This window comes from Salvia miltiorrhiza, chromosome 2, assembly GCF_028751815.1.
Source record: "Salvia miltiorrhiza cultivar Shanhuang (shh) chromosome 2, IMPLAD_Smil_shh, whole genome shotgun sequence".
Taxonomy (NCBI): domain Eukaryota; kingdom Viridiplantae; phylum Streptophyta; class Magnoliopsida; order Lamiales; family Lamiaceae; genus Salvia; species Salvia miltiorrhiza.
The window spans coordinates 68741205-68758747 of NC_080388.1; the positions used below are offsets into that span (position 1 = coordinate 68741205).

The following is a 17543-nucleotide window of genomic DNA, read 5'->3' on the forward strand; positions in this document are numbered from 1 at the left end:
GGGACCCTTATTCCACTCACAACACATCAATCACTTTATTAAAACCCGTGCCGTTCTCAACTTGATACCAAAAGCCAGGACAGAGGGAGTATTCTTTATAGATTTAGGTGACAAATAAATGTATATCAAAATAGATTTATATTTTAAAAATATAATAATAAATACTCCCTCCGTCCCACCGAGCTTGAGTCGTATTTCTTTTCGGGTTGTCCCGCCGAGCTTGAGTCATTTTCTTTTTTGGTAAAAATTAGGCAATTTAAAGCATTAATTTATAAAACTAATTGCACTCCTTATTTTTCCTTAATCACTCTCTTATTACCTTCTCTCTCCAACTTTATCACTTTATTACATTCTCTCCTATTTTATCATTTTTATACTACATACTTAAAACACTAATCTACAATTTTTTAATTTCCGTGCTCAAAAGAAACGCTTCAAGTTCGGTGGAACGGAGGGAGTATATAACAGAGATAAAATAGGGAATCCACAAGTTGTGCCTGACACTTTTTCTATTAGTATAGATGTATAGATTTTAATAAGTAAAGTGGTTTTTTAGAGTTATTAACACTTTTGAACAATCAATTAGATTATATGATAAAGACCACCTAGAAGATGAATATTTCATTGGATTATATGATAAAGAGACCACTTAAAAGATGAATATTCAATGTTACTAATACTAATAATTTGAATGAAACTCTCGAAGGTAGACTAAAAAAGGGTGTGGTCAACTCTTTCGAAATTAATAGATCCGATCACTGGTCCAGCCTTAGAAGTTTTGTAATTAACCACCAAAAAGAAAGAATAAAAGGGGTAACTAATTCTTCACTCTACGCGTCAAAAACGCGTAGCCTTGCTATATAAATTAACACCCACCAAATTAAACGAAACAAAAAAAATAAAAAAGAAATAAAGATTGTTGAGCCGCAGTTAAGAATGGAGGAAAAGGGAGCAAGCCAAGTAGACGAAGTGGAGAAAGTGTTCAGCAAGTTCGACGCCGACGGCGACCACAAGATCTCTTCAGCTGAGCTGGGCGCCGTGCTGAACAGCCTGGGCGCGGGCGCGTCGAGCGAGGAGGTGGCGCTGATGATGTCGGAGCTGGACGCCGACTGCGACGGCTACATCGATCTGGATGAGTTCAAGTCGTTCCAGCTCCGCGGCGAGGGCGACGAGAAGGAGCTGAGGGAGGCGTTCGACTTGTACGACAAGGACAAGAACGGCATGATCTCCGCCGCCGAGCTGCATTCGGTGCTCTGCTCTCTCGGGGAGAAGTGCTCCGTCGAGGATTGTCAGAGAATGATCAGCTCCTTCGACGTCGACGCCGATGGATTCATTAACTTCCAAGAATTCAACAAGATGATGACGGGGAACACGTCTTGATTAATACCATGTGTTTAATTATCGCTAACTATGTCGTAATCCTTTTGACTTTCGCATTTGGTGTTTGTAATTTTTAATTGAAGTAATGTATGTGTTGACGCAGTAATTAAGAACCTAGCTATTGTATGGTACGTACCTAATTACATTGTCACGCCATTGTAATTAATGGAATCGCGAAGGTCTAATTTAATATTGTTTCGTTCAGATTATGATTTTTCTTTTCTCAGTAAAATGTGGTGACCGAATCATTGGGAAAAAAATTGACCCGGCATTTGATTATATAGATATAGCTATATTAAGAAAGATTTTTTTATGGAAAATAGCACCAAAATCCTTGTGGTTTCACGAAATTCGCATATTTTCTTTGACCTTCAAAAGGTAGTGATTAAATTTTTGAACTTAATTCCGATTCTTATTTTTCCCATAAAATTGATCGATCCCTAAACTTATGCTGACATGGTTGTCGGAAATCCACGTAGGATTAAATTTTCGGCGAATCACTGACTGTGTTTAAGTGAGAACATTAAACATCATCGTTTTAAATGAAATTAGGGTTCTTCAGAGATGATCTGCTCCTCTCCTCTCTTCTCCTCCGGCCGCCGCGACCAAGCCACCGATCACCTCTCTCCCACTAACCCCTCTCTCATCTCTTTACAGATCCCTTCTCCTCTCTCATCGTTTTAAATGAAATTAGGGTTCTTCAGAATTGCAAGTATGAAAAGTTCGGTGAAATAGTGGAAAGCTCTATGAATTTGTGTTATATGGAACTTATGGATTCATCGAACTGAGATAGTATTCAAGAACTCCTCGAGTTGCTACGATGACCTTATCGAGATGATTAAAGTGAAGTTTTGATTTTGGGTATCAAATCTATTTCCTAGTGTTGCTTGTTATAGTTTGGGTAATTGAATTTGTAATCCACCTTGTTGCCTTAAATTGTTGTAATTTGGCTTATTGTATCAGTGTATAACTTTGTATCTCACTTTTGAGTTGCACCCCTCGTGCGTGAATAAAATTTTTATTTACAAAACAAACAAACAAACTGAGCTGTGTTTCGTTGCTTTCATTAATAGTGTGTTTGACTTAACTTATCTTAATTAAGAGCTTATAAGTTTTCAAAAGTTTATAAAATGTAATATGTCAAGAATTTATAAATTGTCAAAGTATTTGAGTAATAGAGTTTATTAGTTAGAGAGTGAATTGTGAGTAAGATACAGAGAAAGAAAAAAAATCCTAATTAGACAAATAAAATTGTGCAGAAATGAAATTATAAGTGTATATGATAAAAATAACAAATTGTATAATATTCATATATTAAAATTTTTGGAGTTTTCCGCAATGAGTTCAACCTATTGTAGCTTGACCAAATAAGGAGGCCGATGCCGCCCACATCTACCGCTCCGGCACTAAACTAACGAGCACAAAGTGTAGTCCATTATTTGGTGGTACACCACTCAAACTTGATTGGACATTTATGCATATTCCTCCCCATACAACTTTATTGCATTTATCTAACTTTATAAAAGATGTAATACAAATATTCCGCGTCTTTGTAATTTCTTTTTCTATATGTCATCAAATAGATAACTTCGAACCTGCTTCAAAACTTTCCTTAGATAGTCTAGCTGGCTACTTCACAGAAATTGATCACTACAAAAAAATTGGACACACACCGCACATATAATATTGATTTTTGTGTGTGCGTGTGTTGATCAAGCGATAAGGGGTTAGTTAATGCCTAAGACCAAAGGTCTTGGATTCGAGTCCCTGTTGGACACGGTCTTTAAATTTCTTATTTAATACTGTTAATTTATCAATATATATATATATATATATATATATACATATATTGATTTTTGTCAAAATTTGTGTCGTATATGTTTTGTCTGTTATCGTATATTTGTGTATTATCTTTCAGCACATAAATGCGGTCGTAGACACCATACATTAGAGTCTGTTGTTGTAGGCATAAGTTTAAAACGATTTACGATGCTGAGCCTAATAGTCCGAGATTGTATGTTTGATGTGTGATGTGATTTTTAAAAAATAATTAGAAGGTAGGGTTAAAAATGTTAAGGCTTTCCCGTTCCCATCACTGCTCACGTTCTGTGCCGCACCACCGTTCTCCTCGCCACTGCTCCTCCACTGTCGCCTCACCATCGTTTCGTTTCCATTTAATTAGGCGCGATTTTGACTATATCAATGGTTCAATGACGAATAAATTACTTACTTTTGAAAGAAAAAAAAATCAGTCTAGAATACATTAAACTTTAGTTTCGTGGTGAATAAGTATTGCTTCAAGTGCTATTTCATTAAAGATCAATCACAGTCATCATTTCGGTATGATTGTGATCATAATTAAACAATTTCTTTTTAAAACTTAAAATATATAAAAAAAAAAAATTCAAAGTTAAAGCTACAAATTAAAATTTGTTGAAAGTTTATTCTATAAATTATAATTAACCCTGATATATACAAATAATTGAAGTCATATATCTATGACGATTCCCTGAAATTGATGGTATTGGATTACTTTGAACCCATCCCACGGTCAAATACTCAAATTAAGTTCTTAAATTATTATTATTTTTTTTTTACTTAGGGGAGTTGGGGAGGGGGAGCAGTGGGATTTGAACCCGGGACCTCACTGTTCACATACAGGAGGTCGCACCGCTTGGTGTCCCAAGAGGGACGTTCTTAAATTATTTTTAAAAAATGGTAAAGATTACACTAACTCTACATGTTTTCGGAATTTAATTAGCTTGAGTCCAAATGTTGGTCAAATTAAAATCCACACAGCATCGAAACTTATCCATATGTATTTCTAATCGAAATTGAGGAAACAACTATACTCTCCTCGGCCTGTACTCTATATATTTTTTCTTGTTGGAATTTGAATTCAGGTGCATATATAGGAACAAATCTGTCGGAATTTTTAATTTCGGGCAAAATTCAAAAACTTAAGAAATTCCTGCATGTGTTTTTTTCACCCAAGGTTTTTATTTAGTTAAAAATCATATTTTAGTCATAATTAATTTATGCATTTACGTGCAATATATTAAGTTATCAACCCTTATATTTCAAGGTTTCTCTTGTGAATGAGCCCTTAATTATATTTCAAGTTATTAACTCTAGCTTATATTTCAAGGTATTGATAGATTTTTTGTATGCTTTTCCAACTAAATTAATATTAGTATAAGATATCTCTTCCTTTTATTTGGCTTCTTTAATTAATTTTTTTGGGACAGTTAATTAATTTGTTTCTTTCATTTTATTAATTAATTTGTTTCTTTCATTTTATTGTGTAATGAAAATTCTTTTGTGAAGAAGAGCTCACCTGTTTGTCTATCACAAGCAATATATAGGCCCATTTGCATGAAAGGAGATTCCTTTATGTTGTGGTCTCCTTTAATTTATTCTTCATGCAAAAAATCTACACTATAAATTTTCCAAATATGAGCTATAGTTTTATGCAATATCACATTAATTTTCTTCTCTTATCTAGAAAAAACAAAAGGCATGGCTCAAATTGCTAAGCTTGAGGCTAAGGCAGAGATTACAAGTCCTCCTGCAAAGGTGTATGATTTCTTCAAATATAACCTAAACAACTTTGTCCATGTGTTCCCACAGGTCTTCAAAAGTGCCAAGTTAATTGAAGGAGAGGAAGGCTGTGCTGGAAATGTCAAGCTCGTCGAATATGTACTCGGTCAGTATTTCCAATTATATATGCAATTTTATTTTATTGTATGCGTATATAAATAAGAATTGAGTTTATTCCATTGAAATTAAATCAATAATCATGATCATCCATCAACAAAATAAAGACATTTTTTATTGGATCTTGCCCTACCTAGCTATCTATACTATATTAAAACAGCAGTTTTCAATTAGAAATTGATTTCAAATCAATTTCAAATTGATTTGAGTGGCAATTTTGTAAATTAAAGAGAATTCAAGGTTACAAATTAGATAAAAAAAAATATGGAGAAAAACGTGTTACCAAAAAAAAACTGCTTCTAACCACGTTCAATTTTTGAAATAGTATTTATTAGCAAATTCGATATGTATATATATGCAATATCTTATTTGTTAATGAACGAAATTGTCCAATATAGTTAATAAATGCAAATTTATCAAATGATGAATTGGTTGAGCTAGAATTATGGACCTATTACAAATAAGATGTTGAATAAATGCTTAATAATTTGAAATCGAAATTATTCCTATATTTTTTTTTATTAAGCTTATTTTGTTAATTTGTAGTTTTTAATGGAATGTTAGTAATTATTGATTTATTTTCTCAATAAAATAAAATTTTGATTATTCATACGAAATGACTAAGGCATAAATTTTGGATGGTAATGGGTTTACCATATTTTATTCCCTAGGTTTTCTATTTTTCTATTACCTTAGTAAAAGTATTACGTAATTAATATAATTTAAATAATTTTATATGTCAATTATACGTGTAAATCTATACTATATTAAAAAGTCAAAATTTCAATTTGAAATCAATTTCAAATTGATTTCAAAATTAAGTGACAAGTTTGTAGTTATAATAAAATTGAAGGTTTATTTGTAAACTATATTTTTTCTTTATATTTTTTTTTTTTGATCTTCTTATTTCTTTTATCTCTTTCTAAAATTGTGAAACTCGGCTAATTATAAAATATTTAATATGCATATCAAAATAAAATTCACGATAAGAGCTTTAATTTGATAAATTTTATATAAATATTTGATTTAAAATGTAAAAGTTATATTCATTTAAATATTAAAATAAACAAAATTCTCTGTAATTTTTTTGAATGAATCTATTTTTTAATTTATTTTTATTTTTATGTCTTTTCGTAATATCAATATTTATTATTATGAATTCTTATTTATTTTATTTTTTTCAATATTAAAATCAAATATATTCAGTTAAAATTATTTTATATTTATATTTATAAATATAATACTTAAGTTGGTATTAATTAATATAAATTATAAAAATATAAAATCATTTCCCGTGCATTGCACGGGGTGCAAATGCTAGTATATATATATATATATATATATAGTACAAATTCTTTAACTTGAACATGAGACGCATATGATTAATATATATACATACATGCAAATAAAAATTTGATGACAGGTAAGGCAATGAGCTTGAAGGTGAAGACTGATGAAATAAATGATGGAGAGAGATCCATGACAATGAGAGCTGTTGAAGGGGACATTTTGCAGTTATACTCTACATTCGTGTGCAAAATTAGTATCACCGATGGCTCTGTGAATTGGAGTTTTGAGTTCGAGAAAAACAATGAGTCAGCACCTAATCCAGATGACTATGCTAAACTTGCCACTAAGCTTTCAAAAGTTTTGGATCTTTACCTTCTCAGCAATTGATCATCTCATCATCTTCAATCCAAGTGCTCAAAAACTACATAATTTAATCAAACCCATACTACTGTACGCAATAACGTCGTCACTTCGACTTATCCTATGTAATGTCCTTTTATATCTACGCGTGTATGTATTATTTAAGTTTACTTCGCATAAATACTAATTGTCTTTATTATATAATATATATAGACTTATAGGTGGAAATAGTTCAAATGAGAACTTTTAATTATTAAGAGAACAAAGAATTATTTCAACTTCTTAATAGCTAAGATTTAGGCACCTGAGTTTGAATCTCATGAGCAACAGAGATTCCTTTTCTTTCATAGTGCAGTAAATTAATGCAATAAATTTATGCGTTTTGTACAGTGTTCTTACATTCTTATGAGAAAAATGCAGTTCTTAATTACATAGGGATAAAATAAAAATCTTACCCATATTGTTAACTAGAAAGTAATCATATCCGCATGCAAGCCATGCTCTCAAAACTACATAATTAATTAAAGGCATACAACAGTACGCAAGTATGTCACTTCGATTTACCTATGTAAACTCCTTTCGGCTCCTACCAATTGCTACTCATATACGCGTCTGTGTATTATTTAAGGTTACTTCGAATAAATAGTTTAGTAGAAATAGTTCCTATATATATAGTCGCACGTGGAAATTATTCAAATCAGAACCTTTAATTATTGTGAGACCAGATAATTGTTTTCAACTTTTTAAAGCCATGATATACGGCGGATGCATTTCTTGATGAATAAATGAAACATCTGAGTTTGAATTCTATGATTGGAGAACAATTCTATGATGAATAATAAGTTTGTATAGTTATCCTACATAGTTAATCATTTGAATTGACTGGTAAGTATATATCGAAAGATCATTCTACTGTATGAGGCTCATGAACAGTTGATGAACCAGTTTTAGAATTTATGTTGCGTTTGTGTGGTGTTCCTGTAGACAATTAAATTGTCGTCGAATTAAATCATGGCACGTGTAAATTCATGAATTAAATATTCAATTATATTTTCTATTTTATTAAATGGGATTTTATTCCTAAAATAAATAGATATATAATTAATATTTAATATAAATGAATTAATGGGCTTATAGACACCTAAAGCCCTAAGGCCCATGCATGAAGGCCCAAAGCCCATAAAGCCCACGAAGCCCATCTCTAAAATCTATAAATAGAGGTGTTGGAGTGTTCATTTTCACAACGTGAAGGAGTGGAAGATCGAAGAGCACAAAGAATTATCTCTAGTATCACAAGTAGAAGAGGCGGAGAATTGGAGAGTTCAAGTATTCTTTCAAGTATTCAAGTATCTTGAAGAATTCTATCTAACGTTCAAGTCTCCTTCAAATCTTCAATCGTTTGAGTATTCAAATCTTCAAGTATCCTTCGAATCTTCAAGTATTTGAGCATTCAAATCTTCAAGTATCCTTCGAATCTTCAAGTATTTGAGCATTCAAATCTTCAAGTATCCTTCAAAATCTTCAAGTATTCAAGGATCTTCAAATCTTCGAGTATTTCTTCAAATGTTCAAGTATTCCTGCGAATCTTTGAAGTGATCTTCAAGTATCCAAAGAAATCAAGTTCAAAAGCTTCAAGGCATTCTTACAAATTCTAAGAATGTTCTCAAATCAAATCAAGTTCAATGTTCAATCCAAAATCATGACTTGAGTCCTTTGGATTGGCGTCATCAAAACAAGTATTTCAAGAACCTTCGAGCTTGTTCAAGAATCAAATGGAAGAGAAGAATCAGAGGATTAACTAGAGATTGCAACCCGCATAAGTCTATCTTCAAATCTATCAAATTATCTTTGTAACGCATTTTGTATTTTATCAAATTGAAATACAAAATTTGTGTTTACAAATTTTGGCACGCCCAGTGGGACATCTCTACCTCTCATCTCTACTCTTCACCAAAAATCTTGAACAATGTCCATTCAACCAAATGCAACTGCTCCAGCTTCATCTAAAGGTTCTTCGGAAAGCATCGGTATGATCACGCGAAACAAAGCAAAATTGATGCAAGAGGTGTCCAAGTCGACCTCCCGTCTTCCATCTATCCATGAAGAAGATGACAACTTTGAGAGAAGCTTCACATTCCCCACTGAAAATTATCAACTCCATGCAAGTGTCATGATGACAAACACTTCCACCATGGAGGAACAACTCTTGAACTTGACAAAGATGGTTGAATCTCTAACCAAGCACATCCAAGAGCAAGATGCCCAGATTGCAAAGCTTAAAGGAGAAAAAGGAGATTCAAGCCACGCCAACAACGATAGGGAAGGCGAAGAAAACGAAGAAGATGGAGAGAATAACGATGAAGAAATCTCCAAAGACAAATCAAAGAGTGATGGAAAAAGGCCTTCAGGAAAAGACATTCTCTTCTCGTCTGGTGGCCTCATTCCCATTGACCAACTCAAAGAGTTCATCGAAGCAACAATGAAGAATAACTCCGATGGAAGCTCCAAGTCATCGTTAACTTACTCCAAGCCATATACTCGGCGAATTGACAGTATGAGGATGCCTCTTGGCTATCAACCACCAAAATTTCAACAGTTTGATGGCAAAGGAAATCCAAGATAACATGTGGCTCATTTCATTGAAACATGCAACAACGCTGGTACTTATGGAGATCATTTGGTCAAACAGTTTGTTCGCTCATTGAAAGGTAATGCCTTTGATTGGTACACCGACTTAGAATCAAACTCAATTGATAGTTGGGAACAACTGGAGCATGAGTTCCTCAACCGCTTCTATAGCACTAGAAGAACTGTCAGCATGGTGGAGCTCACAAGTTCACGTCAATTCAAAGAAGAGCCAGTCATTGACTACATCAACCGATGGAGAAACCTTTGTCTCAACTGCAAGGATCGATTGTCTGAATCATCTGCCATCGAAATGTGTATTCAAGGGATGCATTGGGGCTTGCAATATATTCTGCTAGGAATCCAGCCAAGAACATTCGAGGAACTAGCCACTAGAGCTCATGATATGGAGTTGAGCATGATGGCAAGAGGGATCGAAGGACCACCAATCCAGGAGTCTAGCAAATTCAAGCCAGAATTCAAGAAAGGAGGAAAACCATATGACAAAGCACCAAAGAAGGAATCTATGGCAGTAAAAGCAACTTCTGTGAAATTTCTAAAAAAAGAAGTTAATCAGGAAGACAACCAGAATGCTCCACGAGACAATCAGAACTCTTCCCGAGACATGGGGCAAAGAAGACTTACCTTGAAAGAAATGCAACAAAAGCAATACCCTTTCTTAGACTCTGATGTTTCAGGAATTTTTGATGACCTGCTCAAAGAAAAGCTTATCGAGTTGCCAGAAATGAAGCGACCAAATGAAGCAGGGAGGACAGACGATCCAAATTATTGCAAATACCATCGTCTGGTTGGGCACCCCATACATGATTGCTTCATCTTCAAAGACAGGGTCATGCGGTTAGCTCGAGAAGGGAAAATATCTCTTGAAGAAGACGCTACTACTGTAAATATGGTCTCCACCGACTTGAATGACATAATAGAAGGTATTGGAACCCTGTATGATACATCCAACCAAGTAGATGAAGAACCTGAAATAAACATGGAAGAAGACGATGATGCATTGGCAATCACATTCTCCAATGAAGACTTGCAACTTGGATTCGAACCTCATAACAGGCCATTGTTCGTGAGTTGTTATACACAGAAGCAAAAGGTCAATCGAATTCTCATCGATGGAGGCTCGGCAGTCAATATCTTGCCACTAAGGACTTTGAAGCAATTGGGAATCCAAGCAGAAGAGCTGTCAAACAGTCGATTGATGATTCAAGGTTTCAACCATGAAGGGCAAAGAGCTCTTGGAACTATAAGGCTGCGATTGCAGATGCAGGACATGGAGTCCACAGCGTTGCTTCATGTGATTGATGCAAGGACATCCTACAACATGCTTCTGGGTCGACCATGGCTTCATGAAAATGGTGTTATTCCTTCTACATTGCACCAATGCTTCAAATACTATCAAAATGGCACCGTAAGAAAAGTGGTTGGTGATCACAAACCTTTCACAGAAGCAGAGTCACATTTCGCCGATGCTCAATTCTATTTGGGAAGAACTAAAGCAACAAGGGTGGAAATGGATGTACCACAGGAGGAGTCAGGATCCCGCCAAGAGAAAGAATCTCGCCCAAAGATGGAAGGTTTCACCATCCCTTTGACTAAGATTGATGCCAAAAAGCCCATTCCTCAGTCACTCAAAGATTTTGTCCAACCAAAGCAAAGTGGTGCCACAGAACATGGAGATCTCTCAGACAAAGAACTCTCAAAACACTTTGGTCCGAAGGCATACAAACTCCTTGTGAATGCTGGATACAATCCCCAAGAAAGCTCCACGTCAAAGTCTCATGTGAGAAAAACTGCTAATACAAGCCAAAATCCCAAGGCAGGCTTGGGATACATGGTGCAAAGCCCCATTCGTATTGCCATCAAGAGAGCCACTGCTAACTATGCTAGCACCAAGCAAATCCCGAAATCTTCAAGCAATCGGAGAACCCAAAGGGTTTCTGTTTTCAAAAGATTGGATGAAAGAAAAGCTCAACGAATATCTGTCTTTAAAAGGCTTGGCAAAGGCAAGTCATGGAAAAAGGACGTGACAAAAGGGGCCAATGAATTGGACATAACAGAAAAGCTAAGGAGCTCGATTCCTTCTCGTATGAAGAGGTGTACCACTTTGCTCATATCATGTGGAAAAGAATTGAAGGCCAAAATGAAGACAATCATCTTTACACGGGATGCCGAAGACGATGAAGATAGAGAGAGTGTGGCTTCATCTTACTACATTACTAATGGTGCTAACAATCCAATTTCTCATACTACTCAAGGTCAAGTGCGTTGCGAAGATATTGTTACATCAAACCATATCACCTCATGTGAAGAAGTGGTTGTCGAAGAAGAAGACGCTGAAATAGCTCCTCAACAGTTTGAAGAAGGAGTTAAGGCTACTGTTGATGAATTGAGAGAAATTAATTTGGGCACTATTGAAGATCCACGACCCACTTACATCAGCGCGTTGCTGACCGTTGATGAGGAATACTCATATATCGAATTGCTCAAAGAATTCAAAGACATCTTTGCATGGTCTTATAAGGAAATGCCGGGGTTGAGCTCCAAGATAGCTGTTCATCATTTAGCCGTTAGAAAGGATGCACGACCAGTCAAGCAGGCCCAGCGCCGATTCCGACCAGAATTAGTTCCTCTAATTGAAGCTGAAGTGAACAAACTCATCAATGTGGGTTTTATTAGAGAAGTCAAATACCCAACATGGATTTCAAGCATTGTTCCAGTAAGAAAGAAAAATGGACAAATTCGTGTATGTGTTGACTTCAGGGACTTGAATGAAGCATGCCCCAAGGATGACTTTCCATTGCCAATTGCCGAATTGATGATCGATGCCACAACTGGGCATGAAGCATTAACCTTCATGGATGGATCTTCCGGTTACAATCAAATTCGCATGTCACCAAATGAGGAAGAGTTAACAGCATTTCGAACCCCGAAAGGAATCTATTGCTACAAAGTGATGCCATTTGGGTTGAAGAACGCTGGTGCCACTTACCAAAGAGCCATGCAGAAGATATTTGATGATATACTTCATAAAAATGTTGAGTGTTACGTGGATGATTTGGTGGTTAAGTCCAAAAAACGAAACAATCACCTGCAAGATCTACGAATGATTTTTGAGCGACTGAGAAAGCATCAGTTGAAAATGAATCCATTAAAATGCGCATTTGGCGTCAAATCCGGCAAGTTTCTTGGGTTCATTGTTCGCCATCAGGGGATAGAAATTGAACAAGCAAAGATTGATGCCATACTAAAAATACCCGAACCTCGAAATATTCATGACCTGAAAAGTTTGCAAGGGAAGTTAGCATACTTACGAAGGTTTATTTCAAATTTAGCTGGAAGGTGTCAACCATTTAGCCGAATTATGAAGAAGAGTATACCATTCGAGTGGGATGAGTCATGTAGAAATGCTTTCAAGAACATCAAATCTTACTTGATGCAGCCTCCTGTATTAGCAGCACCTGTGCCAGGACGCCCCTTGATTTTATATATTGCTGCTCAAGAACGATCCATGGGAGCTTTGCTTGCGCAAGAGAATGAAGATGGAAAAGAGAATGCATTATACTACTTGAGCAGGACAATGACACCAAATGAGTTGAAATATGCTCCAATTGAGAAGCTGTGTTTGGCATTGATTTTCTCTATCCAGAAGCTTAAGCATTATTTTCAAGCTCACACTGTCCGCCTCGTATCTAAGGCAAACCTTTTAAAGTTTGTGATGTCCAGACCTGTTCTATCTGACAGACTTGCACGTTGGTACCTCCAACTGCAACAATTTGAGATTGTGTATGTTCCTCAAAAGGCTGTGAAGGGACAAGTGTTGGCAGACTTCTTAGCAGACCACCCAATTCCTGCTGAATGGGAGCTAAGTGATGACCTCCCGGATGAAGATGCACTTGTAATCGATGTCGCCCTACCATGGTGGATGTTTTTTGATGGAGCATCTCATAAAGAAGGTGCTGGTGCCGGGATCGTGTTCGTGACACCAGAGCGTCAAGTGCTGCCATTTTCCTTCACTCTAACTGAGAATTGCTCTAACAATGTAGCAGAATATCAAGCTCTGATCCTCGGTTTGGAAATGGCGTTGAATATGCAACAATCTCACCTCAAGGTATATGGTGATTCTAAATTGGTGGTTAATCAAATACTTGGATTGTATGAAGTAAAGAAACCTGAATTATTGCCATACGTCAAGTATGCTCGAAAGATCATTGAGTGGCTCGGAGATGTGGAGATTGAGCATATTTCAAGAAGTGAAAACAAGCAGGCAGATGCCTTGGCCAAACTTGCATCCACTATAGCTATGATCAGTGGTGAAACTCAAATCCCAGTATGCGAAAGATGGGTCATACCACCCATTTTCGAAGAAGAAAAAGACGAAGAAATCGAAAGCCATCTTGTTGAAGTCTTTGAGATTGAGGAGGAAGATTGGCGCCAACTGTTGGTCGATTACCTCAAATATGATAAATTACCAAGTAATCCACGCCGAAGGATTGACATCCGACGACGCGCCACTCGCTTCATATTTTTCAAAGGAATACTTTATAGAAGGTCTTTTGATGGAGTATTTCTAAGATGCTTAAGCAATGAAGAAGCCGCCAAAGCTATGGAAGAAGCGCATTCTGGCGTGTGTGGTGCTCACCAATCGGGACCAAAGCTGCATTTTCGAATCAAGAGGATGGGCTACTACTGGCCAACTATGGTGAAAGATTGTTTGGATTATGCGCAAAGATGTCAAGCCTGCCAATTTCATGCGAATCTGATTCATCAGCCACCCGAGCCACTACACCCCACAGTTGCATCCTGGCCTTTTGATGCTTGGGGCATGGATGTTGTTGGTCCATTGACAAAATCATCAGGGGGGCATTTATACATTTTGGCAGCGACCGATTACTTCTCCAAGTGGGCTGAGGCGATACCATTAAGAGAAGTGAAGAAAGAGACCGTTGCTGAGTTTATCAAGACCAACATCATCTATCGCTATGGAGTTCCTCGCTACATCATAACTGATAATGGAACACCTTTCAGCAACACGGTGATAAACAAGCTTTGTGAAAAATTCGGCTTCAAGCAACGGAAGTCATCGATGTATAATGCACCGGCAAATGGGTTGGCTGAAGCATTCAACAAGACTTTGTGCAATCTGTTGAAGAAAATTGTTTCAAAATCAAAGCGTGACTGGCATGAACGTATTGGGGAAGCATTGTGGGCATATCGAACCACCTATAGAACTCCTACGCAGGCAACGCCTTACTCTTTGGTATATGGGGTTGAAGCTGTCATTCCTCTCGAGCAACAAATTCCCTCTTTGAGAATGGCCATTCAGGAAGGGCTAACTGAAGAAGAAAATGCACGTCTGCGTCTGGAGGAACTCGAAGCTCTAGATGAGAAAAGGCTGGAAGCTCAGCAAAAGTTAGAATGCTACCAAGCTCGCCTCTCAAAGTCTTTCAACAAGACGGTGCGAGTGCGTTCTTTTCAAGTTGGAGATTTGGTCCTCGCTGTGAGGAGGCCAATCGTTGTCACTCATCGTGTTGGAAACAAATTCGTATCAAGGTGGGATGACCCATATGTTGTCAAGGAAGTCTACACAAACGGAGCATACAGGCTTCTTTCTGATGACAACGTCAGAGTTGGGTCTATCAACGGCAAGTTCCTGAAACGTTACTATCCTTGAAAGGTGGTAGAAGTTGAAGCATGTACATATGTATATAGTTTAAAAAAAAAAAAAAAGCAGAAAAGCAAAAAAAAATGGAAAGCATGAAAAGCCAAAAAAAAAAAATATATATATATATATATATATAGAAAAGCAGAAAACGCCAAAAAATGAGTCAGATGAAGAAAAGCAACAAAATGGAGTGTATGAAGACAGCTCCTTGACGCACGAGCCTAAACTGCATGTTACTCCTGGCCCGCATGAGTATAAACTGTGCACGGCACCCAATCTCAAACACTTGTTGATCCTATGAACTACGTTTTGACTTGATCCCTTTCAAAATGGTACGTAGGCAGCTTAGATAATTTCTAAGTTCAGTCATAAGTTGTGTTTGACTCTTTTCAATTTATATCATCAAGTTATGATTTAAGTTGATTATGTGAAGCCAAAAACGTTTCATTCCAAAATAGCAAAAAAAATCAAGTCATCAAAAGAAGCACAAACATTGGGAGAAGATGTCAAAATATCCATGACAAACCAAATGAGAATCATCAAAAGAGGAATGATAAAAATGCAATATACTAAGCAAAAGGGTCTTGATCTCTCAAAATCTGCTGCATAGACTCTAGTGAAAGCTTCAAGGCTTCCAAATTCTTCAAGACCTCATCATTTCTCGAAGCCTCTTCAAGCTTGGCCAGGTCTTCCTTGAGTACCTTAATCTCACCACGAGTAGTCTTGAGTATCAGGCTTCGCTGCTCCAAAGACACCAACAATTCTTTCTTACGATTCTCCAACTCATCAAGATCCGCTTTTAAAGCATCACAATTCGCAGCATCCTTCTTCTCTTTGGCAAACTTCTCTTGAAGGCAAACCTTGACCTCTCGAACTTTGAGTATGTGGCCTTCATTGATCTCATGAGAAGCCGACCTTACTTTATCAAAAGTGGTGGCTTTGGAGAATAGTTCATCAATACTATCTTCAAGGTTGGAAAGGTCAAGACCACAAATAATCTTCATACGGGAAAGGCCACTCCGTATCTCGTCTTCAAGCGCCGATAGAAACTCGACTTTGGTTCTCTCAACCTTGTCACGAAGCTTTCCCCAGATGATCCTGCAGCACGACTTGAGTTCATCATCGATCATGCGTGTGGCATTGAACTCGGAAGGCGCCCCACATGATGGCATTGGTCGGGGGCGGGATTGTTTAGCAAGACAAGGAATCTCGTTTGACTTATTGGATTCAATGGATACACAGTCGATTGGTGAGCCCTTCTCAAGATTATTTCCAAACACTTCTTTCAAAGTCTACAAAAGGGCAAGAAGAAGATGCAATTAGAATGTGAAATTATATATCAATACGAAAAGAAGATAAGAGATGAGGAAAGACCTTGTTCACATTGACATCCACTAGAGTTGGCTCTTCCTCAACGTGACCCTCTGCCGGTTTTGAGGACCCCGCAATTCTCTTCTTTTTCCAATTACGCTCAGAATTGCTACTACCAGAATCAGCTATGAGGGTGGTAGAGACGACCTTCCTCTTTCCATCTTTGGAGTTGATTGCTTCTTCCTGATCTTTTCTTTTAAAAGTAATATGAGCCGGAGAAGAGATTTTATTTTCAGAAGAAAATCTGTACGTCATATCCCACCAAGTTTTATAGTCGACTGAACAATGTATCTTCATGTCCAAAGAAGATCGGGGAAAACATGCCCTTGATCGCGATCTGTGCAGCAAACACATGCGCCAAAGGTTGAGACCTTCTTCCAGAGATGTCCTTCGAATGTTCTGAGTAAGGCTGCTGGGTACGATTTGGTAATAGCTAAATTGACGGCTGAAGCGGTGAGGACCATAAGACTCCACGATGAAGTGGTCATCCAGCCGGCGAACCAAAAAACTCGAGCGAATAGCCATGAAGTAGCATTGCTCAATCTCTCTCGTATTTTCACCATCGACATAGAAAATGTCATCTTCCTTGGTGAATGTGGTACAATTCCAACGAATCGAATTGTACGACTGAATTCGTTCGCGGCACGCAACAGGCAGATAATACTTCGCAGCTCCTTCGCCTGAGTATAGAGTCATCTTGGCGACACCAAGGCTTCTGGGAAGGGGAATGTGAGTGTTGAAATAGAGCGCTATCCAACCATATATGAAATGAAAGGGTAGCGTCACCGGGACAAGAGAAGGCTCCATAGAATTAGAGATAGTGTTCAACCCTTTGTAGATGCTGGCTAGAACTGGAGCTGTAAGGGCAACTTTCTGTTTGCACGCCATCAAACTTGCCATTTTGAAAGAGGTTGGTCTAATCGACATGGCGTCACCATCTGGAAAAACAAAGATACACAACCAGCAAGCTATATGAGCTGCCAAGTACATAGTGGTGTGATACTTGTCACTAGCATCAAGCTCGATGAATGGAGCCCTTTCTTCAGAAGACCATGATTGATGTGCTTCAAATGAACCACTCGGATTATGAGTCGATTTGGGGCGTTGAGATTTCTTT

General features: G+C 37.1%; 3 protein-coding genes across 3 annotated transcripts in view; all 3 read left to right on the forward strand.

Moving 5' to 3' along the window:
• LOC131008566 (uncharacterized) overlaps positions 1 to 17543 on the forward strand; it is a 590934-nt gene that overhangs the window by 569338 nt on the left and 4053 nt on the right. The gene's annotated exons all lie outside the window — the stretch shown is intronic.
• Positions 683 to 1584, forward strand: LOC131008614 (probable calcium-binding protein CML27). Its single transcript, XM_057935552.1, has one exon. It carries the CDS (start codon positions 937 to 939, stop codon positions 1378 to 1380), a length of 444 nt encoding a protein of 147 aa, XP_057791535.1. The 5' UTR covers positions 683 to 936; the 3' UTR covers positions 1381 to 1584.
• Positions 4825 to 6928, forward strand: LOC131008615 (kirola-like). Its single transcript, XM_057935553.1, has 2 exons — positions 4825 to 5086; positions 6521 to 6928. Exons 1-2 carry the CDS (start codon positions 4900 to 4902, stop codon positions 6772 to 6774), a joined length of 441 nt encoding a protein of 146 aa, XP_057791536.1. The 5' UTR covers positions 4825 to 4899; the 3' UTR covers positions 6775 to 6928.

What these genes read in the sequence shown, in the direction of transcription:
- LOC131008614 (XM_057935552.1), top strand. Translation starts at nt 937, where the DNA reads ATGGAGGAAAAGGGAGCAAGCCAAGTAGACGAAGTGGAGAAAGTGTTC.
- LOC131008615 (XM_057935553.1), top strand. Translation starts at nt 4,900, where the DNA reads ATGGCTCAAATTGCTAAGCTTGAGGCTAAGGCAGAGATTACAAGTCCT. An exon ending in GCTCGTCGAATATGTACTCG is followed by an intron (nt 5,087 to 6,520) that starts GTCAGTATTTCC and finishes ATTTGATGACAG; the next exon opens with GTAAGGCAATGAGCTTGAAG.